This window comes from Nyctereutes procyonoides, unplaced genomic scaffold (assembly GCF_905146905.1).
Source record: "Nyctereutes procyonoides isolate TBG_1078 unplaced genomic scaffold, NYPRO_anot_genome, whole genome shotgun sequence".
Classification (NCBI taxonomy): domain Eukaryota; kingdom Metazoa; phylum Chordata; class Mammalia; order Carnivora; family Canidae; genus Nyctereutes; species Nyctereutes procyonoides.
In genome coordinates this window covers 25,221,137-25,237,513 of record NW_026575132.1, presented here as the reverse complement: position 1 = coordinate 25,237,513, position 16,377 = coordinate 25,221,137, and the positions used below count along the sequence as shown (strand labels likewise).

Genomic DNA, 16,377 nt, shown 5'->3' with positions numbered 1-16,377 from the left:
AAAAGGTAGATGGTGAACCGTTTTCTTGTATTTGGTTGTAGAGCTAAGATTAGAACAATGTGGGAGGGGTGCCTGGGTGGTTCAGCGGTTGAGCATTTGCCTTTGGCTCAGGGCTGGATCCTGGATTCCTGGGATTGAGTCCCACATCGTGCTTCTTGCATGGAGCCTGCTTCTCCTCCCTCTGCCTGTGTCTTTGCTTCTCTTTCTATGTCTCTCATGAATAAATAAATAAAATCGTTTAAAAAAAAAAAAAAGAACAATGCTGGGAACACCTGGAAGGATAATATATAAACATTATGTCTTCTGTTAGAGGGTATGATTGTATCTAAAAGAAAATGGAAAAAGAGAAAAGGAAAAGTAGAATAAACCAATTGTTTATTGGTTTAGGTAATAGGTGTGATTCGAAGGATGCCTTTAAAAATGGACAGTCTAGTTCCTTTTTCTTCTGGGAACAGCATCCTAGGTGTTCAGAATGGTCCAGTGTTTGACATACTGTCATAGGCTGTCCTACAATACAGCCTCTAACAAAACTAGGCTGTCCCGAACCCCTTGTAATAGAATCATTTACCTTTATATCAAGAAGGTTGGGAAAGCACCAAAATATGCATGTGGCGTGTGCCCAAGCTGACTTTGAGGAATTCATGCTATGAGACCTAAAGTCCATATGACATTGTCTAAAACAAAAAAATATGTCAGCAGGGCCTGTGGTGGTTCCATGTGTGCTAAGTGTGTATATGACAGGATCAAGTATGCTTTCCTTATTGAGGAGCAGAAAATCATTGTGAAAGTGGTGAAGGCCCAAGCACAGAGTCAGAAAGGTAATTTAAAAATGAAGCTTTTTTTGAGTAATAAAAAAAATAAAATGGACAGTCTAGATAGTAAAATAAGTGAGAGTTAATGACTCTATAGAAAAGTATAAATATAACTACTAGAACAAAAAATACAAACTTTTTTGAAACCAGAAGTATTTTTCTGAAACACACAGATAAGTAAAATTATAACTTGACAAAGTTGATCAGTTACATCAAGAAATGTGAATGGGCTCGGTGCATCGGTGGCTCAGTGGTTGATTGTCTCCCTTTGACTCAGGTCATGATCTCCAGGGCCCTGGGATCAAGTCCTGCATCAGGCTCCCCTCAGGGAGCCTGCTTTTCTCCCTCTTCCTGTCTCTGCCTCGCCCTGTGTCTCTCATGAATAAATAAATAAAAATTTTTTTAAAAACGTGAATGAGCTAATACATTTAATAAAAAAATATATTTTCAAGTTGGCTTATAAAGCCAACTCTATTATATACTATAGATACACCTGGTACAGTGACTTTTGAAGTTTAAAACTAGAAATTAAATATGAAACTAAATAGTCTGAAATTGTTTTATCTTGTTATTAATTATTTCTCCCTATCTTATTCTGTATATTTGTCTCTTCTCAATTTACCTACTTTTCAAGTATCCGTATTTTGTTTTTCAGCTCTCTACTTCATACAACTTTAACTTTTATCTTTATTTTTTGCTTTTGCTTTTTTTGGTTTATATTTTTCTGTTTTTTTTTTTTTTTGTCTAATTTATTTCACTTAGCCTAATGCCCTCAAAATCCATCCATGTTGTCAAAAATGGAAAGATTTCATTTTTTATGGCTAAATAACATTTCCACTCCATATATGTATCGCTTTGTCTTTTCATGTTCTTCCATTGATGGACACATAGATTGTTTACGTATATTGGCTCTTGTAAATAATGCTGCAGTGAACATAGTGGTACGTATATCTTTTTGAGCTAATATATATATTTTTTAAGATTCTATTTATTCATGAGAGACACAGGCAGAGAGACACAGGCAGAGGGAGAAGCAAGCTCCCCTCAGGGAGCCCAATTCAGGACTTGATCCCTGAGCTGAAGGCAGATGCTCACCACTGAGCCACCCAGGAGTCCCATATTATTATTTTTTTTGAGTAAATAACCAGAAATGGAATTGTTGATCATAGGGTAGTTCTTTTTTTTTTTTTTTAAGATTTTATTTATTTATTCATCAGAGACACAGAGAGAGGCAGACACAGGCAGAGGGAGAAGCAGTCTCTGTGCAGGGAGCCTGATGAGGATTTGATCCCGAGACTCCAGGATCACACCCTGGGCGGAAGGGAGGCGCTCAACCACTGAGCCGCCCAGGTGTCCCAGGGTAGTTCTATTTTTAATTTTTTTATGGACCCTCCATTCTATTTTCGATAGTGGCTACACCATTTTGTAGTCCCACCAACAGTGCACAAAAGTTCCTTTTTCTCCATATCCTCACTGATACTTATTTTTATTCTTTTTGATCTCCATCCTAACAGGTATGAGGTAGTATCTCATGGTTTTTTTTTTAAGATTTTATTTATTTATTTATTTATTTATTTATTTATTTATTTGATGAGAGAGAGAGAGAGAGAGAGAGAGAGAGAGAGAGAGAGAGGTGGAGACACAGGCAGAGGGAGAAGCAGGCTCCATGCAGGGAGCCTGACGTGGGACTCAATCCTTGGTTTCCAGGATCATGCCCTGGGCTGAAGGCGGCGCTAAACCGCTGAGCTACCTGGGCTGCCTCATTGTGGTTTTGATTGTGTTTCCTTAATGATTCTTGATGTTGATCTTTTCATTTATCTGTTGACCATCTGTATGTCTTCTTTGGAAAAATGTCTGTTCACATGCACTATTCACTTTTTAATTGGGTCGTTTGGGTTTTTTGCTATTGAGTTATTTGAGTTCTATTTGTATTTTGAGTATTAACCTCTTAGCAGAAAAATAATTTGCAAATATTTCTTCCATTTGGTAGATTGGCTTTTCATTGCAGTGATGGTTTCCTTTGCAGTGCAGAAGCTTTTTTAGTTTGATGTACTCCCATTTGTTCATTTCTGTCTTCTAATCCTTAGATACTATGTTTTTTTAATATTTTATTTATTGGGAATCCCTGGGTGGCTCAGTGGTTTAGCGCCTGCCTTTGGCCCAGGGCGCGGTCCTGGAGTTCCGGGATCGAGTCCCACGTTGGGCTCCTGGCATGAAGTCTGCTTCTCCCTCTGCCTGTGTCTCTGCCTCTCTCTCTCTCTATGTCTATCATGAATTAAAAATATATATATATTAAAAATTATTTATTTATTTGAGAGAGCAAGAGAGTGCATAAGCAGGAGGGAGCGGCAGAGGGAGAGAAAGAAGGAGAAGCAGACTCCTCACTGAGCGGGGAGCCTGATGTGGGGCTTGATCCCAGGACCCTGAGATCATGACTTAAGCTAAAGGCAGACACTTAAACAACTGAGCCACCTAGGTGCCCCTTAAGATATTATAACGAACAGTATAGACTTGTGCATGTAGTATACAAAAGGTTACAAACCAATATCATTTATGAATATTGATACAAGAAACCTTAAGTCAGATATTGGCATGTTCCAGTACCATATTAATAATAAATTATGACTGAATGGACTTATACCAAGATTGCAAGGTAGTTCTGTTTTAGGAAATGTATTATTATAACTCACCATGTTAATATGTCTAAAGAGAAAATCATGATTTTCTTTGTTGATATTGAAACAACCTTTGACAAAATTTAATACCGGTTTCTGCTAAAAACATTTGAAAACCGTAAGAATCAGTGGATACTTTCTTAAATTGATTAAATATATATCTTAGTTTTAAAACCGATATTTAGTCAAGAGGAAGTCAAGGATGCCTGCTATCTTGACTTCTATTTAATTTTGTATTGGAGGTATTAGTCAACGTAGTTAGACAAGAAAAGAGGAGGCGTAAGAATTAGAAACAAAAGGGATCCCTGGGTGGCTCAGCGGTTTGGTGCCTGCCTTTGGCCCAGGGCGTGATCCTGGAGTTCCAGGATAGATTCCCACATCAGGCTCCCTGCATGGAGCCTGCTTCTCCCTCTGCCTGTGTCTCTGCCTCTCTGTGTATCTCTCATGAATGAATAAATAAAAATCTTTAAAAAAAAAAAAAAGAATTAGAAACAAAAGACCTGGAAACCGTGATGAAATTGACTGAAAGCATTAGGCAGATAGCTGGATTGGAAATTAACATACAGGGGATCCCTGGGTGGCGCAGCGGTTTGGCGCCTGCCTTTGGCCAAGGGCGCGATCCTGGAGACCCGGGATCGAATCCCACGTCGGGCTCCCGGTGCATGGAGCCTGCTTCTCCCTCTGCCTATGTCTCTGCCTCTCTCTCTCTCTCTCTCTCTCTCTGTGTGTGTGTGTGACTATAAAAAAAAAAAAACTTTAAAAAAAAAGGGAAATTAATATACAGAATAGTTTTGCATGTTAATACAAATAATCAGGTGGAGATAATGAACAAAAGACCTCATTTATAATAACAAGAAAAATTATAGATATATAGATAATGTACATATATACATATACATATGTTATATGTATGAAGAAATTTAACAATTGTTTAGGGACATGAGGCGCTCAGTGGTTGAGCATATGCCTTCGGCTCAGGGCGTGATCCTGGGGTCCTGGGATCGAGTCCCACATTGGGCTCCACCACACAGAGCCTGCTTCTCCCTCTGCCTGTGTGCCTTTCTCTCTGTGTCTCTCATGAATAAGTAAATAAAAATCTTAGAAAAAAAAAACTATTTAAAACTAAATGAAGAAAGCTACAAAATACTTCAAAAAAATACAAAGTAAACTTAAATGTATGTAAACCATGCATGTTCTTGGTGAGGATGTCTTAGCATGGTCAAGCTATAGTTCTCGCTAAAATAATTTGTAAGTTTGATATGATCTCAATAAAAAGAACAAATAGTTTTTTTATGGCGATAGATCAGTTGATATATTTGTGTGTGGTAGTTCATTTGGAAAAATATACACAGAAAAATAGCTAGGCAAATACTAGGAAAAAATAGCAAGGGTGGAGAGAATAGCCCTCTATATTAGAATACAATACAATTTTTTGTATTATTTTGAAAAAAAAATACAGTTAGATTCATCTCTCAACTGTACACAAAAATAAATTACAAAATAATTAGGGCCCTAAATTTTTTTTTAAGATTTATTTATTCATGAGAGACACAGAGAGAGGCACAGACACAGGCAAAGGGAGAAGCAGGCTCCATGCAGGGAGCCCAACGTGGGACTCAATCCTGGGACTCCAGGATCACACCCTGGGCTGATGGCAGTGCTAAACTGCTAAGCCACCGGGGCTGCCCAGGGTCCTAAATTTTAAAAATGGAACTTTAAATACTAGAACCTTGGAGTGAATTTCTCTATAATCCTGGTATAGGGAAATGCTTTGTAACTATGACTCAAAATCAGGATTCAATAAAAGATTGATAAATTTGTGTACATAAAAATTATGTTTTTCATGACCAAAAACATAAACTAAGAAAATTTGGGAGCAAATCTTTGTAGCATGTATCATAAATATAGTGCTGATTTCTCTAAAATACAAAGAAGTTTAAAAATTGACAGAGGAAGAAGATATCCAGTAAAGTGGTAGAGCTCCAAGGTTCCATCTGTTCACAGAAATATTGACAACTCAAGCAAAACTATCAGAATCAACTTTGTCAGAACTCTGGAAAACAGGTTCCAACAACCAAGCAAATACTAAGTCAAGAAAAAGGCAATTTTGAAATGATAGGAAATTGGGACATTTTAAAACCTTTGTGTATGGTGGAAAATTTTGAAAAACATGCACATGCCTAGGATTCATGCTCAGATAAAACCTTAGAAGTCATGAAACTTTCACTTCTGTCTAATCTGTAGACTCAGTGCAAGCAGAACTTGAAGGCTAAGGCAGTTTATACTTGATGCAAATAAGCACCCAAGGAGTGAGTGCTCCAGCACAATGCCAGTCTTCAAAGTCTGGGAGAAGTTTTTTCTTTTTGTTGTTTTTTATTACTTTTTTCCTTCCTCTTCCTTCTCCTTTTTTTTTCCTCCTTTTCTCTCTCTCCTCCTGGTGTTCAAGGAAATCTGTCAAAACATTAGCTAAGTACAAGTCGAACAGAGACTTCGGAGACCACACATGACAAATAACTACAGACTACAAAATGAGTTCCGAAAACTCACTAAACTCATAGCTACAGCAGACAACAAAAAATTCTGGGGAGAGAGAAGAATCTGTTTTCCGTAGTTACCATATTATATTCAAAGTATTCAGCTTTCAGTATAAAACTTAAAAACACGCAGAGAAACAAAATATAGCCCATTGGTAGGAGAAATTAAACTCTTCCTAAGGAAGTATAGACATTAGATTTAATAGACAAATTTAGTTACTTTTAATTTTTTTAGAGTGAGTGTATGCATGTGCAAGCAGAGAGGAGAGGTTATGAGAGAATCTTAAGGAGGCTCCACACCCAGCATGAAGCCTGATGCAAGGCTTTATCTCATGACCCTGAGATCATGACCTGAGCAGAAATCAGGAGTCAGACCCTTAACTGAGCCACCCGGGTGCTCCTATAGACAAAATATTTAAAGAAACTGCAAGTAGAAAAACACTTGTAAAATAATAGCTGAAGATCATTAATATTTCACTTTCAATAATGGATAGAATGTATGGACAGAAAAATCAATAAGGAAACATAAGACTTGACCAATACTATAAACTACCTAGCTCTTGTGGACGTAGATAGAACACTCCACCCAACAACAGCATAACACATTCTTCTCAAATGCACATGAAACATTCTCTAGGAGAGATCATATGCTAGGCTACAAAATAAGTCTCCGTTTTAAAGGTTTGAAACCATCTAAAGGATCTTCTTGAACCACAGTAGAATGAAGCTTGAAATCAGTTATAAATGGAAAACTAGAAATATGTAGAAATTAAGTAAACACACTCCTTTTTTTTTTTTTTTTTTTTTTTTTTTTTTTTTAGTAAACACACTCTTAACCAATGAAGTCAAAGAAGAAATCACAAGGGAAATTTAAAATACTTATAGATGAATTAATGCTCTAGCAGGATACCAGAATTGATGGGTTACAGCAACAGAGGGAAATTTATAGCAGGTAGCACCTACATTAGTAAATAAGTGAGGTTGTGAAGAAGTTAGAACCTTTGTACTTAGGTGATGGGATCGAGTGCCACATTAGGCTCCCTATAGGGAACCTGCTTCTCCCTCTGCCTATATCTCTGCACCTCTCTGTGTGTCTCTCATGAATAAATAATCTTTTTTTTTTTTTTTAAATGGTTAAATAGTAAGTTTTATGTGTATTTTATCATGATTTTTTAAAAAATGACCTCAAGTGAAAAATCTAACTTTACACCTTAAGGAACTAGAATAAGAAGAGCAAACTAAACCCAAAGGTAGCAGAAGGAAGGGAACAATAAAGATGAGAGAAGAGATAAAATAGAGACTAGAACAACAAGAGAAAATTAATAAAACCTAAAGTCAATTCTTTGAAAAATCAACAAACCTTTATCTGACAAAAAGAGAAGACTCACATAACTAAAATCAGAAACGCAAGTGAGTATATTACTATTACCAACCTTACCAAAATAAAAAGGATTTTAAGACAATACTATGATTTTACCATCAAATTAGATAACTAGATGAAATGGGCAGATTTCTAGAAATAAGGGAGAACTGTGCAGCTCTGAAAAAGAAAGTGGAAAAAGTTGAAGGTATGTGAACCCAAAGCCAAAATGAGATATCATTTTACACCCACTAAGGTGGCTATAATTTTAAAAAAAAAAACTGAGAATAACAAAGTATGTGTTTAGGTTTTTAAAAAGTCACTCAAAAGTATACACTATACATTCTGTATTTTGTTTTTTATGAAAAAAGAAGAAATAAGAAAATGCACATTTGCTTATATGTATACATAAGATATTTAAAATGTATAAAGTATACTATATTTAATATTTTTTATTTAAATTAGAGTATAATACACAGTATTTGAATATAAATTTTATGTATTACATATATATAGATACTTCTTATATTTTAAGTTTCTGTGTCTTCAAGTTCACTAGTATTTCCTTCAGTATCTAATCTGCTAGTAATCTCATTCATTTTTTTTTTAAAGATTTTATTTATTTATTCATGAAAGACACAGAGAGAGGCAGAGACATAGGCAGAGGGAGAAGCAGGCTGCATGCAGGAAGCCCGATTTGGGATTCAATCCCGGGACTCTGGGATCATGCTGAGCCAAAGGCAGACACTCAAGCGCTGAGCCACCCATGTGTCCCTAGTAATCTCATTCAATGATATTTTCATCTGTTGTGTTTTCCATCTCTAAAATTAATCTAGAGTTCTTTTATATCTTGTTTCTTTCATCTTAGGTCTATGTTTTTCTTTGTACCTGTGATCATATGAAGCATATTAGCTGATTTTTTTAAAGATTTTATTTATTTATCATGAGAGACACAGGCAGAGATGTAGAGGCAGAAGCAGGCTCCCCATGGGGAGCCTGATGTGAACTTGATCCCAGGACCCCAGGATCATGGCACTGAACCACCCAGGTATCCCTGTAATAGCTGTTTTAAATCTGTAATTGGGTTTGATTATTCTGAGACTTGTGTTTAAGCTCTTTGGTGTCAGATCTATTCTAAGACTAATTTAATGCCTTACCTAAAGCATGACTCCTCTGAGATTTCTAATAATGTCCTCTGAGTTCACCTAGATCTCTCCACTCTGGTGGGAACTCAAACTGTTTTGGGTCCTACATAAGCTCCGGGAATTATTCTGCTAGTAGCTCCCAATAGTTATTCTTTTCCTTGAAGTTCTTGCCTAGTATCCCAGGGTTTTACCCTAAGCTTACACAGGTTCGTATTCAACCGAATGCTCAACAGACTGCATATTTCTGGAGCTCTTCCTTTGCATAGCTCCCTCCTCTCAGGTACTCTGTCCCAGAAATTTTAGCGACCTCAGTCTATCAAACTCCAGTTTCTTTCAACTCAGCATGATTTCTGGGCTCTGTTTGACTACCCCTCCCTGGACTGCAGTTTACAAATTGCCTGTAGCCAGAAACCCTCTGTAATGGTAGGACTCACACTGTTTGTTTCCCTTCTCTTAAGGATCACAGATTTGCACTGCCTATTCAATATTTTATCCATTTTTTCGTTGTTTATGGCAGTAGGATAACTCCAGACCCTGATACTTTCTCATAGTCTGATGTGTAAGTTCTCCAAGGTATTCAAAATTGACATCACCAGTGATTAGCACAAGAATATCATGTACCTCTGAATGTGATACCCTTGGAAGGACACAGTATCACTAGGTGTCACTCTGCTTTTCCAGCCTGGACTGAATCTCATCATGAAGAAATAGCAAACCCAACATGAGGAACAGTCCATTAAAAAATAGTTGTGGGGGTAAGGGAGGTTGTATTCTTCAGAAATGGCAGTGTCACAAAAGAGAAAGCTGAAGAAGTATTCCAGATTAAAAAAAAAAAAACAGCAACTAAATGCATTATGCTATTCTGGACTGAATCTTGTGCTTAAGCACGAGTGTGTATGCTATGAAGAACATTATTGAGTCAATTGACAAAATTGGATTAAAGTATGTTAGATAAAGAGTATGTCAGCATTAAATTTTATAATGCTGGTAACTCTGATTATATAAGAGAATCTTCTTGTTCTTGTGCAATACATACTGAAGTATTTAGGGCTAAAGGGTTATTTATACAACTTACTCTCGCATGGTTCAGGAGAAATATAGAGATGCACCAAATGGTAAAGCATATAGTACAAAAGATTAACAATTGGTGAATAGGGATAAGGAGTATTCTTGTGCAACTGTTCTTGAAAGTTTGGGAATGTTTTCTAATAAAAAAATTTTTTTAAATATGTGCTTTAGGAAAGTGTTTGGCAATACCCATTAAGTCTAAACACATATATCCTATGACCCAGCAGTTCCACTCTGGGCATACACTAAACAGAAATAAGTAAGTTATATCTCAATGGAAAAATTAAAATTATAAATAAGAACAAATGGCTCTTTGGATAAGTCCCCAGTTCTTTTTAGCATTCCTTTGAAAATGTATAATTTTCCTTGTTATAATGCAGTGGTATTCAAAGTATAGTCCCCAGACCAACAGAATCAACATCAGCTGAAATCGTGTTAGAAATGCAGTTTTGCACCCTCTCTAGACCTACGGTTTCTAAGTCAGAAACTGTAGTTGGGGCCCAGGGACCCAGCAATACATATTTTAATAAGTCCTCCATGTGATTCTGATGTGTGTTATACTGGTGATTCCCTACTTTAATGAACATATGTCAGGAACTTCAGTCTTCAAAAGTACTGTTTTTTTCATTTTCAGCTTCTCCAATTTGGGAAATACCTGCTATATGAATGCTATTTTACAATCTCTGTTTTCACTCCAATCATTTGCAAATGACTTGCTTAAGCAAGGTATCCCATGGAAGAAAATTCCCCTCAATGCTCTTATCAGGTAATTGTTAAATTCTTACTAAGAAACCTTTTACCTTATGTGCTATTGTTAACAGTCTTTAAAATATCATGCTAACCAAACTTATGTAAAACATCACTAAACTTTCTTGTTTTAACAGACGCTTTGCACACTTGCTTGTTAAGAAAGATATTTGTAATTCAGAGACCAAAAAAGATTTACTCAAGAAGGTTAAAAATGCCATTTCAGCTACAGCAGAAAGATTCTCTGGTTATATGCAGAATGTGAGTACTAATTGTTTTTAAACACTTTAGAGATAAGGGAAATTGAAATGATTTTAGTGTATTATCTAATTTCTACTTTAAAATGAGATTTATGTACATGTGTTCATCACAAGTTGAAAAACCTAAGGACTTATACTAAGATTTAATATGACTCTTCTGTGTGTTTTATCATATTTTAATAATATAGATACCGTTTGCCATTATAGGAACTTGGGCTATTTTAGCTTTTACAAAGGCTATTTTAGAAAAAATACTTTATCTTAAAGGACTGATTGATTTATCCATTCATGCCAATCCAACTGGTAGTTAAAAATATAAAATCCGTCATTTTTTTTTAATTTTTATTTAAATTCAATTTAGCTAACTTACAGTGTTGTATGTATTAATAACACTGTTACATGTGTAATACAACATACAACACTGTACAATAATACAGTGTATATTAGCTTCAGAGGTAGAATTTAGTGATTCATCAGTTGCAGTGTCATTTGTTCTTATTCACAAATATGTTCCCCCAAATGGCTAGAGTAAATCTGACCTTTTTCACATACGGTGCTGACCTCCAAGTGCTATAGTTGTATAAATCACAGTGTTTGGAAGCTATTCTTGTGACAGAAGGATTTTGATCTTATGATTAAAGATATTGTGCCTTCTTAGGATGCTCATGAATTTTTAAGTCAGTGCTTAGACCAGCTGAAAGAGGACATGGAGAAGTTAAATAAAACTTGGAAGACTGAACCTGTTCCTGGAGACGAAAATTCACCAGATATTTCAGCCACCAGGGTGTACACTTGCCCTGTTATTACTAACTTGGAGTTTGAAGTTCAGCACTCCATCATCTGTAAAGCGTAAGTAGACTCTAAGAGAGCTCTTTGCCCTTTTAATTCTTTATAGTATGTGATTAAAATTTTTCTAGAAGGTTTTAGTTCTTATCTTCCTTTTTGTGTTGTAAGGACACAATAAATGCGTAGGTTCTACCAAACGTCTCCTTTCAGTGTCTTCATCTTCTATAAAAATGTTTTATAGGGTGAGAACTAAGGAAAACTTGACTGTTTTCTCATGTACTTTAGTGCTGACTAAACACTAAATTTTGATCTACAAGTTTGTTTTTATGGGTTTTTTTTTTTTCTTTTAATCTCTGTGTGGAATAATGAGGACTTTGGAAATACTTTTTCCCTGAAAAGACTCTGCTCCTATTGCTTATTTTATTAAATCAAATTGTTTTTATTAAAAATGGTTTTTTTTTACAAGATCAAAATTTGTTTTTAACTTTTGCAATCCTTTTTAATTTATTAATGTTTATATTGATTATTCGGACTTTCTATATTTAGTTAATTTCCATGCTCATTACCAAGACTTTTATACCATGCATTTCTTCTTTTTTTTTTTTAAGATTTTTTTTATTTATTCATGAGAGACACAGAGGCAGAGATAAAGGCAGAGAGAGAAGCAGGCTCCCTGCGGGGAACCTGATATGGGACCCGATCCCAGGACCAGGATCATACCCTGAGCCAAAGGCATAGATGCTCAACCGCTCAGCTACCCGGGCATCCCTATACCATGCATTTCACATCAAAAGGATCTGTTTTGATTAATTTTTCAGTTATTGTGCTACATATCTGAAAATGTTTTTCTTAGAATGGAATTCTTCTGTTTAAGAATTATTTTTGTGGCTTTCACATGAGTTAATACAGAATTATTGAATCACATATAGCCTTTCCCCCTTAATATCTTACATACACTGTCTCATCATGTGCTATATTACTTTGTGACATTTGAGAGACCTGATTTTGTGAGTAATCTTTTTCTTCCTGAAAATCTGTGGTATTCTTTATTTTTGAAATTCACATTTTCACAAGTTTACATTTAAGTATTTTGTTTAATTTTGCCTTTAACACGATGGAGCTTTCTCATCTGAAAAATTTGGGATTTTCTTCTGCGCAAGAAAACTATTCTCTGAATATTGCTTCTCTTTCATTTATTTTTGAGAAATTTATTTAGAAATACTCAAAACCCATATATTGGCTATCCGTTGTGTCTTCCATATTCTATTTTTCTTAGACTGTTCATGAGGTCTCTTCCAGTTACAACATTCTAATAATTGTGACTAGGATTTTGAACATTCACGTGGATGCTATAAAAATAGTTTTTTTTATCACTAGTGTGTGACATTTCTTGTCTTCATAATTTCGTCAGTCTTTTTATTAAAATTATTTTTACAAGAAAAAGTCTGGGTCTTATAAATATAGTCCATCTCCTTGTAAAAGCTAGAAAAACCTACCAGTAGTTAATAATATGGTAGTCAATTATATTTCCTTTTCTTCTTATGAACTTTCCAAACAAATTTGTTCAAGTTAGAGAAGCAAAGTTATTTAATTGTGATTGTATCATTTAATTGTGGGGGTGCCAACCAAATTTCTTTTGATAGGAAAATTTCAATGGCCTCTGACAGGAATAGCTATAGGCAGCACAAGAAGACAGAAGGCAACATCAAAGTAGTGGCTGCTGTACTGTTTCAACAGCATCAGTCAGGCACTCCACTTGTGTGGCACCCAGATGTTGGGTGTACATTTGAGGAGTACATGCACCATGCATGAAGTAACAAGTCTAGTGAAATGTACACACACCAGGTGGCCAGGCTGAGCAGTGGCCCAAGAGTGTGGCAAATATGGGAGGCAGCAAGGTTCTATGAGGCCGCAGCAGCAGTGGTACAACTACCTCCTTAAAGGCCTTGCTTTAGTTGCTGTATTAGCAAGTTTCTTTAAGACATTTTGTTAAACACAAAATAGTTTTTGACTGAAGGAAGATTGCATACGCCTCAAATTATAATTTTCATTGTTTAGCCTCTGTCCCATCTCACTGTAGGGTTAGTTTGGCCAGTTTGTCAAATGTACTTATTTTTTATTTATTTTTTTTTAAAGATTTTATTTATTTATTCATGAGAGGCACAGAAAGAGAGGCAGAGACACAGGCAGAGGGAGAGGAAGGAGGCTTCATGCAAAGAGCCTGTTTGACTCAATCCCAGGACTCGGGGATCAGGCCCTAAGCCAAAGGCAGACACTCAACCGCTGAGCATCCAGGTGTCCCTGTACTTATTTTTTAAAACTGTTGTGGGTTGTTGTTTTTTTTAAGATTTTATTTAAGAGGAGGAGACAGAGAGTGAGTGCAAGAGCGCAAGAGCAGGGGGAGAGGGAAGCAGACTCCTGCTGAGCAGGGGGCTGATGTGGGGCTCAATCCCAGGACCCTGGGATCATGACCAGAGCCAAAGGCAGACACTTAACCTACTGAGCCACCCAGGTGCCCTGAACTGTTCTAGTTTAAATGGACTTATTTTCAGTTAAATTATAAGGTGTTTCAGTATAATAATGTATTATTGAATATGAGGAATTCTCCATTCAAAGAACTTAAATTTTTAAAAAAACTTAAATTATCTAAAATTAAGTACTTAATATTTTCCATAAAACCTTCTGTAGTCTTTCCTATCTCAGTAATAACAGTTTCATACTTAGAATTTATCAGCCCCAAAATGTGGTGTATATTTCTTAATTCTTCTCTTTCTCTCATATCCCTACATCTTATAAGTCAGGAAATCCTTTCAACTTTTCCTTCAGAGTAAGTACATCCAGAATCTGCTCTCTTGCCCACTATTCTGATCAAATCCACTATCATCTCTTGCCTGAAGCATTGGAATACCTTCTAAACTGGTCTCTGTGTTTCTATACTGTCTCTCTCTAGTCTTTTTAAAACACATTAGCCAGAGTGATCCATTTGAAGTGGAAGTAGTTTGTGTTAGCCTTCTCTTCATAACCTGTAAAATAAAAGCTGAAATTCTTACAGTAATGTGCAAAATCCCCTCTGGTCTGTTTTTCAGCAGTCCCTCTTCCCCCAATTAACTCTGACTTCTGCTATCACTCTTTCCTCTTTCTCATTCTGTTCCTACCAAATTAGCTTCCTTGCTTTTTTTTTTTTTTTTTTTTCCAAAATGCTAGATCCTGGTACCTAAGGGCTTTTTTCACTTAGTGTTTCCTTTATCTCAAATTCTCTTTCCCCATATTCCCCTCTATATCTTTATGTAAAAGCCACTTGCTCAGTAAAAGCCTTTTCTAGGCATTTACCCTATTTAAATTCCAACCATCTACTCTGATCTTTACTTTTTTTTCTTCCCTTTCTCGCTTACCACTTTAACACACCATACATACTTCTTTTTTTTTGTCTTTTTCTTCAGTATAGCTTTGTGCAGGGAGGTATTTTATCTTGGATTTGTTCATTGCTGTAACCTCAGTGCTACTAGAAGAGTTTCTGGCATTTAGGAGGTGTATTTAGTGATGCCTAAGAAATTGCCCAAATTTAACAGCTTAAAACAATATTTATTAACTCACAGTTCCATGGGCCAGAAGTCTAGGCAGGGTGTGGCCAGGTTCTCTGCTCATGGTATCAGAAGACTGAAGTCAAGGTGTTGCTTGTTCTCATCTGGATCCCCCTCTAAGCTCATTAAGGTTGTGGGCAGAATTTAGTTCCTTATGATTGTAGTACTGAAGTCCTCATTTTCTTGCAGGCTATTGGCTGCAACCACTCATTTCCTAAAGGCTGCCTGTAGTTTCATGCTATGTGGCTTTCATAAGCAGTTCACAGCAGTGCTCTTTGCTTTCTTTTAGGTCAGCAGTACATGTGTGACTTTGAATCCTTGATTTCCTATGTTTGAGACCTCTGGACCCAGATTTAAAAAGCTCAAGTGATTAAGTCTGACCCACTCAGATAATCTCCTTTTTTTTAATCAACTCAGCATTAAGATTAGTAACATTAATCATATCTGCAAAATCTTTGTCATGTAAAGTAACATCATGAGAGTGAAAGCTCATTTTGGTTACAAGTTCTCTTAAAGGGGATGGAATTATACAAAGGGCAAGGGTCATCTTAGAATTCTGCCTATTAGATAGAGACACTCAGATATTTGTTGAATAAAGAATATACTTTTATGGTCCCCCGTCTTCAACTGTGGCAGTAGAGAACTGGGGCAAGAGATTGAATATTACTATAAATGCTGATATGCAGACAGAAGGAAGAACATCAACTAAAGCTATTTAAAATTAAAAGAAATGAATTTGCTTCCAGATAAATACGGTGTTTCGTATGGGCTCTGAGCCCATTTTTAAAAATTCTATAGAAATATATCCAGTGGGATCCCTGGGTGGCGCAGCGGTTTAGCGCCTGCCTTTGGCCCAGGGCGTGATCCTGGAGACCCGGCATCGAATCCCACGTCGGGCTCCCAGTGCATGGAGCCTGCTTCTCCCTCTGCCTATGTCTCTGCCTCTCTCTCTCTCTCTCTCTCTCTCTGTGTGTGTGTGTGACTATCATAAATAAAATTTAAAAAAAATTTAAAAAAAGAAATATATCCAGTGATCAAACACCTCTGCTAATTTCACCAAAACACCTAGAATTTTTTTAAAGATTATTTTAGAAAGAGAGTGCACATGTGGGGAGGGGTAGAAGGAGAGGAATAGAGAGACTCTCACATCTCTTGATGTGGGGCTCAATCTCACGATCCTGAGATCGTGACCTGAGCTGAAACTAAGAGTTGGATGATTAACCAACTGAGACACCCAGGTGCCCCAAGAACACATAGGATTTTTAAAATTCTTATTTTCAACACAAAAAGGTGTTTTCATTATTAAAACACAGGGACAGGGGGCGCCTGGGTGGCTCAGTGGTTGAGCATCTGCCTTTGGCCCAGGGTGTGATCCTGGAGTCCCGGGATTGAGTCCCACGTCAGGCTCC

General features: G+C 36.5%; 1 protein-coding gene and 1 pseudogene across 6 annotated transcripts in view; both read left to right on the top strand.

Moving 5' to 3' along the window:
* Window positions 1–16,377, top strand: part of USP37 (ubiquitin specific peptidase 37) — a 96,270-nt gene that overhangs the window by 43,639 nt on the left and 36,254 nt on the right. For all 6 annotated transcript variants that reach the window (XM_055345300.1, XM_055345301.1, XM_055345303.1 and 3 more), the window contains 3 exons: window positions 10,229–10,360; window positions 10,479–10,602; window positions 11,260–11,450. In XM_055345300.1, the coding sequence (XP_055201275.1) occupies window positions 10,229–10,360; window positions 10,479–10,602; window positions 11,260–11,450 (447 nt within the window). The remainder of the gene's footprint in view (window positions 1–10,228; window positions 10,361–10,478; window positions 10,603–11,259; window positions 11,451–16,377) is intronic.
* LOC129523057 (60S ribosomal protein L34-like) lies at window positions 473–5,760 on the top strand (annotated as a pseudogene).